Source organism: Corvus hawaiiensis, chromosome 1, assembly GCF_020740725.1.
Source record: "Corvus hawaiiensis isolate bCorHaw1 chromosome 1, bCorHaw1.pri.cur, whole genome shotgun sequence".
Taxonomy (NCBI): domain Eukaryota; kingdom Metazoa; phylum Chordata; class Aves; order Passeriformes; family Corvidae; genus Corvus; species Corvus hawaiiensis.
The window spans coordinates 19,439,454-19,454,684 of record NC_063213.1 but is presented as its reverse complement, the minus strand read 5'-3'; the positions used below and the strand labels follow the sequence as shown (position 1 = coordinate 19,454,684).

Here is a 15,231-nt window from a genome sequence, read left to right as displayed (position 1 = left end):
CAAAAGAACCCAGTCTCCCTTTATTTTCATGGCTAGTTATTAAAAAAGAAAAAAAAACCAAAAACATCTCCCTCAAATAATACAAAAAAAACCACCCCAAACTCTACTGCTTCATGTTTGAGCTCTGTCAGTTCTTTTTGTGTATGTATTGTGCATTTGAAAAGGAAAGAGACACTAAGTGCAACACAAGCCTATTTGAACAAATATATCCCATCAATTTTTAAAAAGGCTGAACATCTTTGGTGCATTTTGTATGCTCAATATTCTAAAATGTCAATATAACAGACCTAGTTTATTAAAGTAATTTCAGAAGATTTAGGCTATTTATCAGATTTTTTTCCAGAGGTACTGTCCAAAACATTGGTAATAACTTTTTTAATGCTTCTGAAAGGCGAGTTCAAAACCCAGGCAAACCTATTTCATTCGGAGGAGAGCAAAACATGCTTTTTGATCAGCCATTTCATTTCAAAAGTGCATTTTAATTAGTGATGAAAAGTATTCTCTTGAAGAGCCAAGAGCTAAAAGGAAGGATTTTCTGAACTTTTTTAAATGGAGGAACCTGAGAATTTCATACCTATTATTATTAATATACTTCTTCATATAAAGACTTTGCAGTAATACCCCTTTTATCTGCCCCTAAAAGAATACAGGCGCATACATTTTTCACCTTATCTTTTAAGAGTTAGAGCATGGAGATGGGTGATTTTTGCCAGGTGGCTTTCTGCCTGTTTTTTGATATATTTCCTTGATCTGCTACTACTTCTTGCATACAGACAATGGCATTATTTTCCACTTATATTACTGCAGATTAGCCTTTATTTTATATTTTATATCTAGCTATAGATATGCCTGTATATACTCTAGAGGTGTTTTGGAATGAATGCTAATGTGTTAAGGGAAGTAAATTTCTGCTTGGCACCAGGGTTAACCTGACAATTCTGAGATTTATGTGACAGCAAAATGACAAACTAAGTGATTAATTTCAGAGGAAATGTTTCAGCTCTTTTCAGGTAATTCAAATTAAGTGAGCCAGGCTCTGGAACTCCGCTTCTGATTTGTAAGTTAGAGTGACCACCCTGATTTCTTCTTCTTCAGACAGGCTGAACACTTGCACACTAACTATTTTTCCTTTTGTAACAAACACACTAAGAATGTTTCATGGATGTCTTCCAGCTAGAAACTTGACTGGTAATGACAAAGCTGGAAGCTTTACATGTTCCTTCAGCAAGTCTTTTTTGAACACCTTCACTACTTCAGGACCTTTGTTCGTTGCCCACCTTCTCTTACCAGTTCCCTTTGGTTTCTTGTTTATTTCTCTGCCATCTGCTATTCTGTTCTTGGCCTTTCACTTGCCTGTGGTGTCCTTTACTCTCCCTTCTGTGGACTCTCAAGATCTCTCTTTAATTTCATGAGCATCTTTCTTGCCCTCTGTTTTCCCTCTCCTTCAGAGTTACTGTGTTTCTCTCCTTTGTTTCAGCACTCTTCCCTATTATCTTTCAATTAGTTTTTGGTTGTGTAAGAAGAAGAAATGAAAAAGCATTTCCTGCAAACCACTTTTTTATTTTAGCAAGAAAAAACCCAACAGAGAGCTTTCCCATATTGTGTTTGTTTCCCACAAAACCATGAAATACACTGGTAAAATGAGAGTGTGCCAGATTCGGGGGACCTACACCAGTCTTGCACTAAGAGATAATGGGTAGTAGGTTTGTCTCCACAATGAGACATACTTCTCTATGATCTTGGCCTCTACTGTGTTAGATTCAGCTCTTTTAGGGAATCCATGCCTTGACAACTCAACATTTAATCACACTGAAATTATTCAACAACACTGTGTACAAAACTGAAATTGTAGCTGAGCTATGTATTAGTAATATTCCAGTTTCAGTGCTAGTGTCATTCAATATGTAGTGTAACTCAAGCATATAATTAAGTGACAACTCTGCATGTTGTAAATGTTTGCTCAAGATGTCACACCACTTTGTTTACAGCAGTGAAGCCCCTGAAAGAACCTTAGGATTACCTTCCTGAAGGGTAAAAGACCACTGGCCATTTGTGCTCTGATATCTATTTATATAAAGGTGCAGCACCACTTGGGAAATCACAAAGTCTGATTTCCTGCTGCCTTACTGGCAGTGTTATCATTTACCTCTGTGCAAAATGGACCTCAAAGTTATCACTCTAAAATCATAGTATTTATTCTTCTTTCCACTAGTGTAACTAATCCCACAGAGCCAGCTGTTCCAGCCCTGTATGTTTGTCTGCTGGTCCAAAAGGGTTTATCCAGGCAGCTGGGTTCCTTGCACTAGATGTCTGATTCAGGAGCATGCTGTTGATCTTTGGTAGCATGACACTACTTCCAGGACTGGTACAAGTTGATCAAAGTTTAAAATATTGTCATAACCAGCCACAGACAGATCTCAGAGTAAGGCAGTTTGGTGCATGGTGGGATTAGGGAATAAAGCAAGTTTTTCACACCTAGGTCCTGCACTAGGAGCTCCTTAGCTGGCATCAGGTATGGAGGCAAATCTGGAAGGACGTGGAGAGTTTCAAAGTAAATCTTGTGTGGTAGGCACAAAGCATTGGGGCAGAACAGTTCTTAGTACATTGTTCATAAAGTTATTTTCAGAGCATACTTCACTGGTTTGCTTGTTCACAGATTATACATCTTTGAGGTGCAGCTCCCAGGTTTAAAAGGATTTTTTTAGTATTTTTTAAGAGAATTATAAAATAAATACAATCAGGGAATCTGAATTTTTATCTAGATTTAGATGTGTGTAATATTCAGTGACCAATAGCAATTGTGGAGGTGTTTGGATTACAGGCATTGGTGCTTGGTCCCAGTGTCAGTGCCTCAAGAATTAATTAGTTAATATTGCTAAGTTTAGAAATAAAAAGCTGTTAAAGAACAGATGCTTTGACATTCTAATTACTTTACCTTTTGTGGTGACAGCAATCAGACATACCAGGCTTTCAGGTTTTATTCACCTGGTGATGTTAAATAAGGTCCCTTTCAAGCAAAGTCAGTGGCTGTATAACACAGCAACTGTGCCCCACCCTTCTCTATGCCTTATATTTTCCACAAATTGCTTGCAGCTTGCAAAACAAATTGTTTACTTCAAATTGTCTTCTGCATAATCAAATGGACCCTCTTAGCATTTGTGTTTTCTCTATCAGCAAGACTAAAAAGTGAATGTACAGCTGTGTGAATACATATGGCTTTGTTTAGCAGTTATTTCTGGGTATATGGCTAATCCCGATTCCCTAGAACTCTTTCACTGACAAAGGTCTTTTTTTGTGTGACATATAATTTAAAAACTCAGAATGACTTCTCCAGTATTTTCACATTTCACTGTATTGCACATTTTAGCTGAGGAATAGTGTATGAGGAAAAGTGATTATGTAATGGAAAAGATACAGAGAGATTATGCATCTGTCAGACACATATTTAGAATGGTTTGTTATGAGATATTGACCCTTCAGACAAGTTAAGAAGTCATTGGTGCTCTCCTGGCACTGCTCCCTCTCCAGAGCACTCTCCCTATCGAGTACTTTTAGTCAACTGTTGCAGTTCTGTTTCATAGAATATTTATATTCCATTATTTAGTTTAATACTACTGTGATAAAACTACATAGAAATATTTTGTCACAGCAGAATCTTGCACATCTATAATTTACCAATCCATTGCTTAATCCCTTGAAAGGATTCTTTCAAATGGCCTTCTGACCCCCATGTTATCTCTCTTGGTCAATGAGGAGCATTCTTACCTCAAATAGCTGGTGTTCAGGGTTTTCTGCTGGGACTGTACCTTTGGCCTTGTGTTCAAAGATAGCACAAGTACATGCCATGAAGACAAACCAAAGAACAATTTGAACCATGCTGTAAATTAAACCAAGCATAAAAAAATATGGTCTGGTATTGAAAAATATATTAAAAATTATACCATTTAAATGTGTGTTTGAGAAACTCAGACTTATAGAAATGTAAAATATTTTCATGACTAGAAGAATATACACATATTTTCTGAAATTCAGAACCAGGAATGGTACTTCAAAAGCATACAGAAGTCCTTTTCCTTTCCTCCCTTCTCTGCTAGGTCTGATGTCACATTTCTTTATAGCAAAATACCTGCACATGATGCTTAAATATTTATCTGTTTAGTGCATCGAATTATTTCACTAGTTCTTGTCATGTTGAGTTGTATACTAAGGTATACATGGGCTCATAAGCTCTTTGGGATTCTGCACTAGTACTTTTTTGTGAAAGAGCTAAATAGGCAGCATAAGACAAAGAAGAAAAACTTCACCTGAGTGAAAGGCAATGTCTCTCCTGGAGTGCATGAAGAGGTTAGGGGGAAAGCATGAGGGAAGAGTATTCATTTTTCTGTTTATCCTGTTGAGTTTAGCTTTTTTAACCAGTTTTGTTTTGCTCAGAATTCAAAATAAGGAGAGAAAAGTGCCTTTCGAGGATCTAAGCATGGCATGTTTAAGTTGTACTTTCAAAAGAATCTAGCCCTGCATGTTTTTCTAGCCTGGTCAGGCAGGTAAATTGGAATGCTCACATTTCCAAGCACCTGTCTGTAAGTATATACAAAGATGTTAGAAGGTGGCTATGCAAATACCTCTCTGTGCTTCAGTTTCTTACGTTAGATAGATGCCTCATATGCAAACTCACCACCTGTGGCTGACACAGTCATCTTTCTGAAGAAAAAGATCAAATTTGAGTCTGTCAGGCAGTGGGATTTAATGGGATCAACAGTCATGCTGAAATATGCATGATTATAATTTTTTTTTTTTTTTTTATAACACAATTTTCTTAAAAGTAGTGTTTTTCAGAAATTTCATGCACTGGGTGAGGTAAAAGTGCCTGTGCCCTGAGTCACTGATTCTTACTGAGTCTTTGGAAAGCCAGAAGCTCCTTATTTCTTGTAAGTCCTGTAAGGAGCCTGTTAGGAAAGGTTCAGCATTAACAGGATTATGGCATACTAGTCTGTACCAGTACTGATGAGGTGCAGTTCAAAAAAAATGTTGACACCCAACATTTGAAATTATGTATTCACTTGGGGTTTTTTTTCCCTGCTTTTTTTTTTCTTCTTTTTTTTTTCTTGTTTTTTTTTTTTTTTTGTTTTTTTTTTTTTTTTTTTGACAGAACGGTAAAGACTTTTGTGGAAAGAAATTACAGCCTTCAGCATTGCCAGGAGCTCATTTCAAAGACATTTTACAATCACTCTGATTTGGCTTTTATGAGACTGACCATTCCATGAGCATAAACCCCTTGCAGCTGGCAAGAGATTTTCCCTACCCCAGCACACAACTAGCTTGCGCATGAAAACTCCTTCTGTCCAGTGGGTCTGAAGGACTTGGCTAAGGCATTTATTGGGGTAAACTTTGGCACCTGCCCACATCCGTCTTTTAACTGGTCACAATGTATTTGTAGATAAAACTAGTTCAATTATAGGTTCATTTCATACCGAAAGAGAAATCTGCTGTCAGGAGGGGTGAAGTCAGAGTGAAGCTTTGAACAAATCACAAGAAGTGGTTGGCAGTGGTGCTGATTTGAAGCTAAATAGAAGTATTATTGTCTGAAAGCAAGATACTGCCTACTTGTCCCTGAGAGCTATTGAGAGAAGAGAGGGCAGAAAAGCTGCTTCCTCAAGTAACAAGGTGTACCCTAGTCCATACAGGACTGGCAAAATAGATTGGGTTTGTGACTGTCTACAAGTCCATTTTCTTGTGTTGCATGTAGACTCAGACTGCCCATTGACATGGGTAACCTGTTAATCCTTTGTATGTAACCCTTTATTTCTCTCTGGAATGCTTGTACAGGGTCACTGATTGTATTTTACTTTGATTTCAGTTAGTTTAGCAGACCTTCAAAACCAACATAATTATGAAACTAAACACGAGAAATTTGTCATTTTTGTGTCAGATTGGTGTTGTAGGTTGTACTTTCAATTTGCAAATATAAAAGCTGGCCAGGCTATATTGCAGCTGTACACATAAAATCTGGAATTTTCAGAACACATTATAGGATATTGTTCTGGGAAGTAGCATGTGATTTTTTTCACATTTATCTTGTGCTTGGGTCTTACAATTGGTTGTGAGTTCAAAGCCCTTAAGAACAGTGCATTGACTATATTGAATTTCTGCTTTGAGAAACTCAGGTGCAGTCAGCTTGTGTAAAGATTATGCATAGTGACTGTTTAGGAAGACTTGTCTTCTTTAATAAAATGTTATAATATGAAAATATATTCTATTACATTTAGATGTGAGCCATCTTGTAGCTAAAAAATTTGATTAAGCAATGAAATCAGTTTTGTTTGCACATCTTGGCAAGAACTGACAAAGTGAGCATAAAGCATTTCTCTCAAGTCTGTAAGCTGAGAAATGTCTTAGGAAAGCAAGCATTTGAAATATACCCTAAAATGTCTGACAGTATACTGTCCAGAATTTCTGCCTAAGTCAATGACTAAGATGCTTGAGAGCACAGTCAGAATTTTCATAATTCTTTGCCAGGATAAGTACCTATTCTGTCATCTCTGAGGGTTTCTCAACTGAAAAATTCTCTATCTTTACATATTATTTTGTGATATTCAAAGTTAAAAATATATTCTTTAGGAAAATTGTTGCCATATGTGCACCTAAGGAACAGTGTGCAGTCATTACATCCAGTATTTTTCACAATGTAAAGACTGGAAAATAGTAAAATATGAATTTTTTTTCTTTCCTGTTAGATGTCCGCAGAAGAACAATTTATGAATACCACAGGGTGGAGCTACAGATGTCAAAGATTACCAATCTCTCAGCTGTCGAAATGATACCTCTTCCAAGTAAGTAAAACATTATATAAGCAGGAGCCAGATCTAGGAAGCATCTCCCTCCCAGCAATGCATACACAATTTCAAATATTTTGTTTTATCTGTTGACTTGGAATCATGAACAGATTCATTTATCCTCTCCTAGATTCCCATATGGATGATGCATTATCCAGTTCATTCTCCTGTATCTCAAGTTAGTTTATAGGTATATAGCTCCCAGTAGGTTTTGAATGAAATTTGTGCCAAATCATTTTTTCAGAAGAATGATTATATTGCCTTTAAATTTGTTTCCTCAAGGAAAAAAACCTGCAGTTTTCATGCTTGCAATGCAAACCTGAATTTTTCTGTGTACTGTGCATCACAGCACAAAGGTATATCCCCAAACAAGTGACTCCAAATATTTTGCAGTTCATCTGGCTCTTTTTTCCAAGGTAAAACTACATTGTTCAGAAATCTCAGGGTTTAAAATGCCAGCTGTACTACCATAAAAGGAGTAGAAATACCTATTTTTCTTTTTTTTTTTAATCCAGTTATGGTTCTTGCACATTTTTCTTTCAGTCTTATTATCTGCTTATGTCTGACTGTTAGCAACACCAAAGAACAGTAGAGCCAGGGAAGAAAGAGGTTTAAGGAAATACTTAATACTGAGCAAAAAGAGATAAAAATTTGGGAATGAAGCTGAATGAACAGATGTGGAAGTAGGAATACATTTACAAATGGAATACCACAGATGAAATGTACTTTTGTGCATGCAGTTGTGCAAAGCATTGTAATAGGCTGGGTTCAGGGTCTTATTTTGGCCATGTGTGAACCTGTTGAGTTCCTAAATATATATTATCAGAAGATGTCTTCTTCTTATGTGCTTTTTATGTGAAATATATATGAGACTAATGTAATAATTTGTGTTTGTTTATCTACATTCCAGCTTGTCTCCAGTTTACCAGCTGCGGTCCCTGTGTCACTGCCCAGATTGGTTTCAACTGCAGCTGGTGCAGTAAACTCCAAAGGTAGAGAAAAGAATTTTTCTTTTCTTCCCTTTTTTTGTGTGGTTATGCATCTGTGCTCAAAGGCTATCCAAAACCATTTGCCTACACATTATTCAGCATTAAAAGTTGTTATATTTGGGTTCTATATATGCACTTACATGAACATAAACCTCAGTTTTGATCACTAGCAGCACATCGTTGTTACATTTCACTTCAACAATTAGGTAAGAATATTCAAAACAGTTGACTCAGGAGTTAAGCCCTTGTCCTTTAAAATCCTTTTGAAGTAGAAAAAGGAGATCATAATAAAAATCATATTTTCTCCCTACATCACTAGCTTCATCAAAAGTAATTTAACCACATGTAGATGCAGGGTGTTAATGTAACTGTAAAGACTTCCTTGTTAACAGCAGGGAGACCAACACATCCAAACAATCAGAGTATTTTCCTTTTAACATTTTCCTTTTAAACCTGTCATTATACTTAGTGGGTGCGTTGGGTCTCCTCAGCCTCTCCATGACACATTGACGAGGACAGTCAAGTCCATGGCAGGAATGATTTGCACTGGAGTGGCTGAAGCACAGCCAGCAAAATGGAAATTCTGCAGCTATAGCTTTCCAAAAAGTTTTTCACTCACCGATCTTCACTGACCTTCATGGCAAGAATTTAACGCCAGTTCTCTGAAATAAAATGCAGTATCATAATGGATGTTTATTGTTGCTGTGTTTTTCAGCTCTAGTGATTAGGTTTAGAAGCACTTTGTATGAAATCGATGTATACTGAAACAAGAAAAGGTAATTAGCATTGTAAAATAGTGCAAAAATTTGACACCGTGTTGAAGAACTGGTAAATAGCTGACAAACATGGCACAGGATTAGGAAAATGGGGTCATCTTTATGTTTTCTTAAGCTGCAACTCCTGTAGTAAGTCACTTGAAAACTCTGTTCCCCATTTGTCTTGCAAAAACTTTTTCAGTTGGAGCTAAGTGAAATCATGTAATAGAATTGGAGCTAAGTGAAATCATGTAATAGAAAACATACCAACCTTCAAGAGTAAGAATTCTTCTAGAAAACTGTCCCAAGCACGCATGAACAGTTCTTGGTTGCTTTACCCGATTCCTTGCTTTCAGCATTGTTTGATTCTCCTTCCATTGATAGATGCTGTAGCACTGAGTTTCTGTTGGCTTTGGTTTGAGCAAGGCCTGCTGCTTTGTGGCCAGTGTTCTCATTTTTGTTTGGATAAACTCAGTTGTATAGTCCAGACCTCTTGTGAAGAACAGGCAAACCTTCAGATCCTTTGTGTTTCTCTGTAGTTCCTGAAGACGTGAATTTCCTGAGTTCTGAAATTCCTGGGAAATCTGTTTTGCTCACTAAGGCACAAATTCACTGTGGAGAACTGAGTTTTATCCTTCACCTTTAGCAGGAGCAGAACCAGGCATGTAGTCACACTGTGTTTCCTTCGGCTTGTTTAGAAGAATTTGTGGCTGTCCCCTCAGAACTGGCAAGGTGTAATTTACTGCTGAAAAATCTATTTCTGTTCAATTAAAGTTTGAATGAAGAAAACCTTGCTTTTTTTTTTTCCTGTGGAGGTCAAAGATGAGCCTACTGTGAGGCAGTCCTGCACTGTTTCCCAGAAATAGTTGTCTCCACTCTGCAGCGTGGTTGTGCTTTTGACATGATGCAGCAGGTAGACTGAGTAGTTTTATTGCTATTAATTAGCCCATAACTGACAGTAGTGAGACTGTCAATTAATTAGCCCATAACTGACAGTAGTGAGACTGTCATTTCATGCAGGCAGTGTTTGGACTTTGTTTGACTACCAGCAAAAGCAGGAACTGGAGAGGATTCTTTAGAAAAAGGATGGATATAGAAAAGGAAACTAAGAATGTTTCCACATGGGGATTTCAGTAGTTTAAAAACAGTCATATCATCCAGTTTTTATCTATTAAGATAAATAATATTCAACAGGTTTTAGCAAATGGAGAATTGTGTATAGAGTCATAAAATAGCTCAGAATGGAAGGATCCTCTAAAAGTCATCTGGACTAAACTCCCACTCAAAGCAGGGCCAGATTTGAGATCCGACTGATTTCTTTCTCACTTTGTTCATCAAGGATTTGACCACAGAGGCTGTGGTCCAGTCCCCAGAACACCTTATACAGGATTTTACACCTAATTTGTTACCTTGCTGCTTCCTCCAGAAACATGGCTTGGGTGATGATGTCTGCCACAAGCCTCATTATCTTTCTTGGCCATTCTTCTCCTGTTTCTGAAATATTTCAACTCTATGGAGAAAGAGATCTGAATAAATGGTTAAATATTTTGTGAAAAGAGGCAACTTACTTTCCAAAATGTGAAAAGTGATTATTTATTTGGTTGCACTGCAGGATTATTGTGATGAGGAATCATTCTCTCTCAGCTTTGAAAATTTTCTACCAGTTCTGGATACTCTCTCTATACTTCTAGTCTAGTGTCTCTCTTCTTTTACCTTGATTTCTCAGCATATATATTCATTTTAGAGAGATACAAAATAAAAAGTCTTATTCCATTCTCAGCAGCTGCACCACCTCTGGCAATGTCTGGTTCAAAGGAGAGTGGTCAGAATCATTTGCTTCAGTACCACATTGTGGGTTTGTTCCCCTCAAAAATAAAATGCTGTGTTAAAATGTTCATTTTGCATTTAATAAAGAAGCATTTCCTCAACAAGAAAATCTAATAGTCTGGTTAGAAATCATAAAGGATGGAAAGTTGTTAATTCCTATCTCACAGTCCTTCAGCTTTTTCTGTGTATCACTGCTCTTCACTCACCAGCCTTACATCAATGAAGACTTTTATCTCCTGTTACGATATACGTTGCTCTGCTGCAGAAGGGTAAAATCATCCTGAAAAAACAAGGACAAAGCATTCCATCGAGTATTGACTTAGACATTTCAGAAGTGCCTAGAGGACAAAGAAAATCAATATTTACAGTCCACTTTCAAATGTGTGCTCATAGGGTTTTTTGAAGTAGGAGGAATGCTCAGGAGCAATGCCTGAGTAATGCTTCTCAGTTGCAAATCTGACTGGACACACTGGTCCAAGAGATGAGGAACCAAAACTGTCTCTCCTGTCTTTAGGCAAATCCCAGAGTGAAGAATCCAATTAGCCTTTGTTGCAAGAGCCTGAAGAAGGCTTTGAACTGTCAGTGGTGGGTTTTCAGTGTATCAATAATCTCCTGACCAACCTAGTGCTCAGATTTCTGCAGAGGGAGATTGCCTATTTGCTTCTGAGGGGACTGATAGGCAGATAGGACTGATAGGGTCAGATATGCCTGGAACACACATCTGTGGTGCCACAGTAGTACTTTGGTGCTTGACACTGAACCGTGCCATAAATCAAATCTCTCCTGATGGGAGAGGGTGTTTTAAAAGTCCTTGCAAGGAGTTCAAGAAATAAACAGAGACTTTCCTGGAGTTTCACTGCTGCCAGATAGTTGTTTATTAAGTCTTACCAGAGAAACAGAGTCACTAGCGTGACCCAGGCATAACACAAAGCAGAGAATGCAGGAGAAAAGTCCAATTATCAAGATTTACACAGCCTTTTAAAGATAATTTAACCAATGGTTACTAAAAACGTATATTATTTTCACTTTCCTACGAATTATTCAGTAACACGGCCAGGAACTGCGGAATTTTTTGTTCAATCATCCCTAATTATTTTTACTGCAGAACATGGAGTAGTAGAAGAAGAAGAAGAAGGTTTGGAGAGCAACAATCCTCCATTTTGATGTTTTTTGCTCTTATCTATTTACTACAAAGAGAAGCCCAAAACCTCTAAATTTTTCATCCTGTGACAATCTTACATAGTAATCTATAACCTAATTCACACCATTGTATTTTCTTTCCTGATTGTAGGCAGTTTTTTCCAAGGTTGGAGGTTAAAACAATATTGTTCAGGGGGGTAAAAAGCCTTCAAAATAGGCAGAGAAATATTCTCAGCACTCTGGGTTCCTACAGTGCTCTAAAGTGAGGTCTTCTCAAGGAGACAGACTTCCATGTGAGTAACAAGCCTACACATATCCACTGGGAAACAAAACTGTGTGCCAGTTCTACAAACCTTTCTTCTCAGGAACTTATTACCCCATTTAGCCAGAGAAACATTACTACCAGGAACACCATCTTGCATGTGATTTTTTTCCTTGCATTAGGTTTAATCCACATATGGAATCATCCACACAGCAAAGTACAGGTTTTGGGGGAAGAAAACCCCAAAACTTTATGTAAAACCTTTAACTGCACAAGAAAAACTGACTAGCAGGACCACTGCAGAAAAACTTTACTCCCCCACATGGGCAATCTCTGTTGGAATGAAAACAGCTTTATCCTGCAACAGTGGGCTGTTTCCTACCTGTAACTTCAGTCCAGCTGCCGTGCAAGCTCTGCAATGGCTGGAGAGGCAGATTCATTCTGTATGTGACTGAGGGCTGAATCCTCTGTTCCTGCACTCTCTACAAGCTTAAATCACCATTAGCTCTTTCATAATGGGTCATCAAACTATCCACTCTGAAATCCAATATGATGTGTGTCACACAACTTTATCATGACTGAAGCAAAGGCACATCACATCATTTTCCTTTGACATCAGCAGATGGAGGATCCCCCAGGAGCTACTTTCTTTTGGAACTACGTATATTTCAGAACTGTTTCATAAGTAAAACTGTTCAAAAGGAGATTAACTATAAATAAACTAGGATGGTATTCTAACTTTCTCCAACACAGGTATCCATGTCTATAAAATGCCTGAAACACTTTAGTGTCTGCCCCATGGTGGTCTCCTGTGGCTGAAACTTGGTTCATTTGCCCTTCATTATCTCTGACTTCCTGACATGTAAAAAGTGGGAGAATTAATTCATGTTAGATTTTTTTTTATACCGTCTACTTATGCATCTGAAAATGTTTATATACTCTAGGCACTTGATTTAGCCTGCACATTGGAGATGCCATTTTCTGGGAAAGTTTTTGGAAGCTTTAAGACAACCTTGGTATTATTTTAATGCTTCAGTTTGTAAAACTTGCTTGCATATACTGAAATACTGAGTTCCCTTAAAAATATTTGAAGTTGTTTGTCCAACAAATAAAGATTCCCTAGATATTGATGTTTTTATTTTGTTAAACTTCAGGAAAGTCTCAGATTTGGGCAGTGAAATGAAACTGATATTTCGGTGTGTTCAGAAATAAGCAAAGAGCACATTCTTGCAATCTGTGCATGCTGGAGACTCAGGCTTTGAATGTTTCATGCTTCACTTCTTCAATACAGGATAAAAGCAACTCCCAATACCTGCAACATCTGTCAGGTTTGGTGTGGTACCATCACCACCATGCTGAAGATAAGGAACTGGAGTACTGGTACTCCAGGGCAGGAGTACTAAGGACAGGAGCTGTAAACAGTTTAGATGATAGCTTTACTCAGCTGTCACTGTTGGTACATATATTCAGATTTTTAATCCTCAAAACTGTCTGCCTTATGCCAAGGGCACCCAAAAGCCTAACAGCTGGATCCACAAGGATGCTTCGCTGGCAGACTCACTTAGGTTTTCAAGGGAAGTTATACAGAATAGGAGAGCAGTACTAAAAGGAGCTTTTTACCAAATTCTGGACTTAAGTATCTAGGACCAAAAAATCTCTGAGGATCCAACACTTTGTACGAGGAAAGATCTTCAGATGAGTCTAAGCATGACTCAGCAGTGAAATCTGCCGTGGAAGCCCCATGACCTACTGTCACCCAGTAAGGGTGACATTGCCTTGACACAACAGTCTGTCAGTGGTCAGAGAACCCCTAGAGGCACAGGAGATAAGTGAACATGGGTCCTCTGAAAACAAGGCACCCCTGAAGAATGGCCTATTAGATGTGGAGGTGTGTAAGCTTGAGCACTGAAACTTCCTTGCATGACTCCAGCTCAGACTAGCTCCACTATCTGTCGCTGTTGTACCGAGAAACGGCAAGAATCACGACACAAGTCCAAGGAGAAATGGAATTATTTTATTAATTACAAGCTGGGTTATATAACTTGGTCTGCAAGAGAGCATGATACGATTGGTCCCTTGATCAACCACCCTCTAGAATGATAGGTGGAGGTTCCACAACGCCCATTCAAAATATTTTCCCCAATGTACCAGAAAAAGAGTTGGAAAGCAAGTTTGCACCTGTGAGATAAAGCCTTGATTTACAAAAACCTCAAACCACATCTCAGCTAGGCTTGCATGAGAAAGGAAAAACTTCACAGGATGGTGCAGCAGCTGGAAAATTCCTCTGCTCCTAGCTTTTTAGTATCCACAACTATCCTCAGTCGCTGGCTGCCTGGAGACAGGATTAGCATCTGGCACTGCTCTCCAGCCAGCCCTGCTGGGGACTTTCCTGGGTCTGAAAAGTGAAATTTTGCACTCTTATTCTTAAGAGTCTTTGTTTTCCAGAGTATACATTGAATAATGTGGTTTGAAATCATACCCGTTTATGGCATTGACCCATAGAGTGCAAACCCCCAGTTTGAAAAATGTCCTGAAAGAGGCTGTAAAAATTCCAGGACTTTCTGAGTGCAGTGATGAGCCAGGACACTCCATGCACTTTAGGCAGTCATACTGCCCTTGTGTCTATGCACAGCTCCCAAAGCTTCTTCTACTCTTAAAGCAATCCTGAGCTAAAAATAATGAAAGAATCCCATTTGTGATGCATTTTACTTCAATGCTTAATCCTGCGTGCCAACAATAGCGCTAGTTGTGTAAATGAAAAGGTTATGGCTGGGGTTTATGGAATGTATTCTGAGCAAAGTGAAAAATCAGAAATGTGTCTGGGAATAGTAGCAATAATGTGATTTAAGGCTTGATACTTCTAATCTTTTATTATGATAATCACTATTCCCCTCTAAGCAGGTAATAAAGAAAAGTTGTTTTGCATTCTATGCTGATTAGCTGGAAAGCAGAGAAAGGAGACTCTTTAGGCACCTGCAGTTAAGAAAACATATTACAGTTCAAATATGAAATGACAGTGTTCCATAGTGCCCTTACAGTAATTGAGATAAAAAAGAATGTCTATTACTTGTCTTCTGAACTTCTGAACAAGTTTGAAATGTCTTGTTTGTTCATTCTTCCTTTAGAAGGAAATTGGAAACATGCTTAGTTAACTTTCAAAGGTGAGTTTATGCCTGGAAATTTTTAATATCAGGAAGAGGAAAAGGATTAAGTTTTTTGGTTTTTTGGTCTGTATATCCCAATTGACAAGACCTGTTTTCATTAAAAGAGTGTTGACTCAAATGTTGTAGTATAAGTAACAGTCTTATGTAATCTAAAATATTTATCAGCTGAGCAAAGCACCTTCTATACAGAATTACAAAAAAAGCAGAAAAATAATTACTATTCTATCTGACTACAGAAGTCTCTGGATTTACAAAAAAAAATAT

The 15,231-nt window shown here is 37.9% G+C and overlaps 1 protein-coding gene across 1 annotated transcript in view; it reads left to right on the top strand.

Moving 5' to 3' along the window:
- The window catches only part of PLXDC2 (plexin domain containing 2), a 268,004-nt gene that overhangs the window by 201,953 nt on the left and 50,820 nt on the right, over positions 1-15,231 (top strand). The window contains exons 8-9 of the mRNA XM_048295506.1: positions 6,732-6,827; positions 7,741-7,822. Of these exons, the coding sequence (XP_048151463.1) occupies positions 6,732-6,827; positions 7,741-7,822 (178 nt within the window). The remainder of the gene's footprint in view (positions 1-6,731; positions 6,828-7,740; positions 7,823-15,231) is intronic.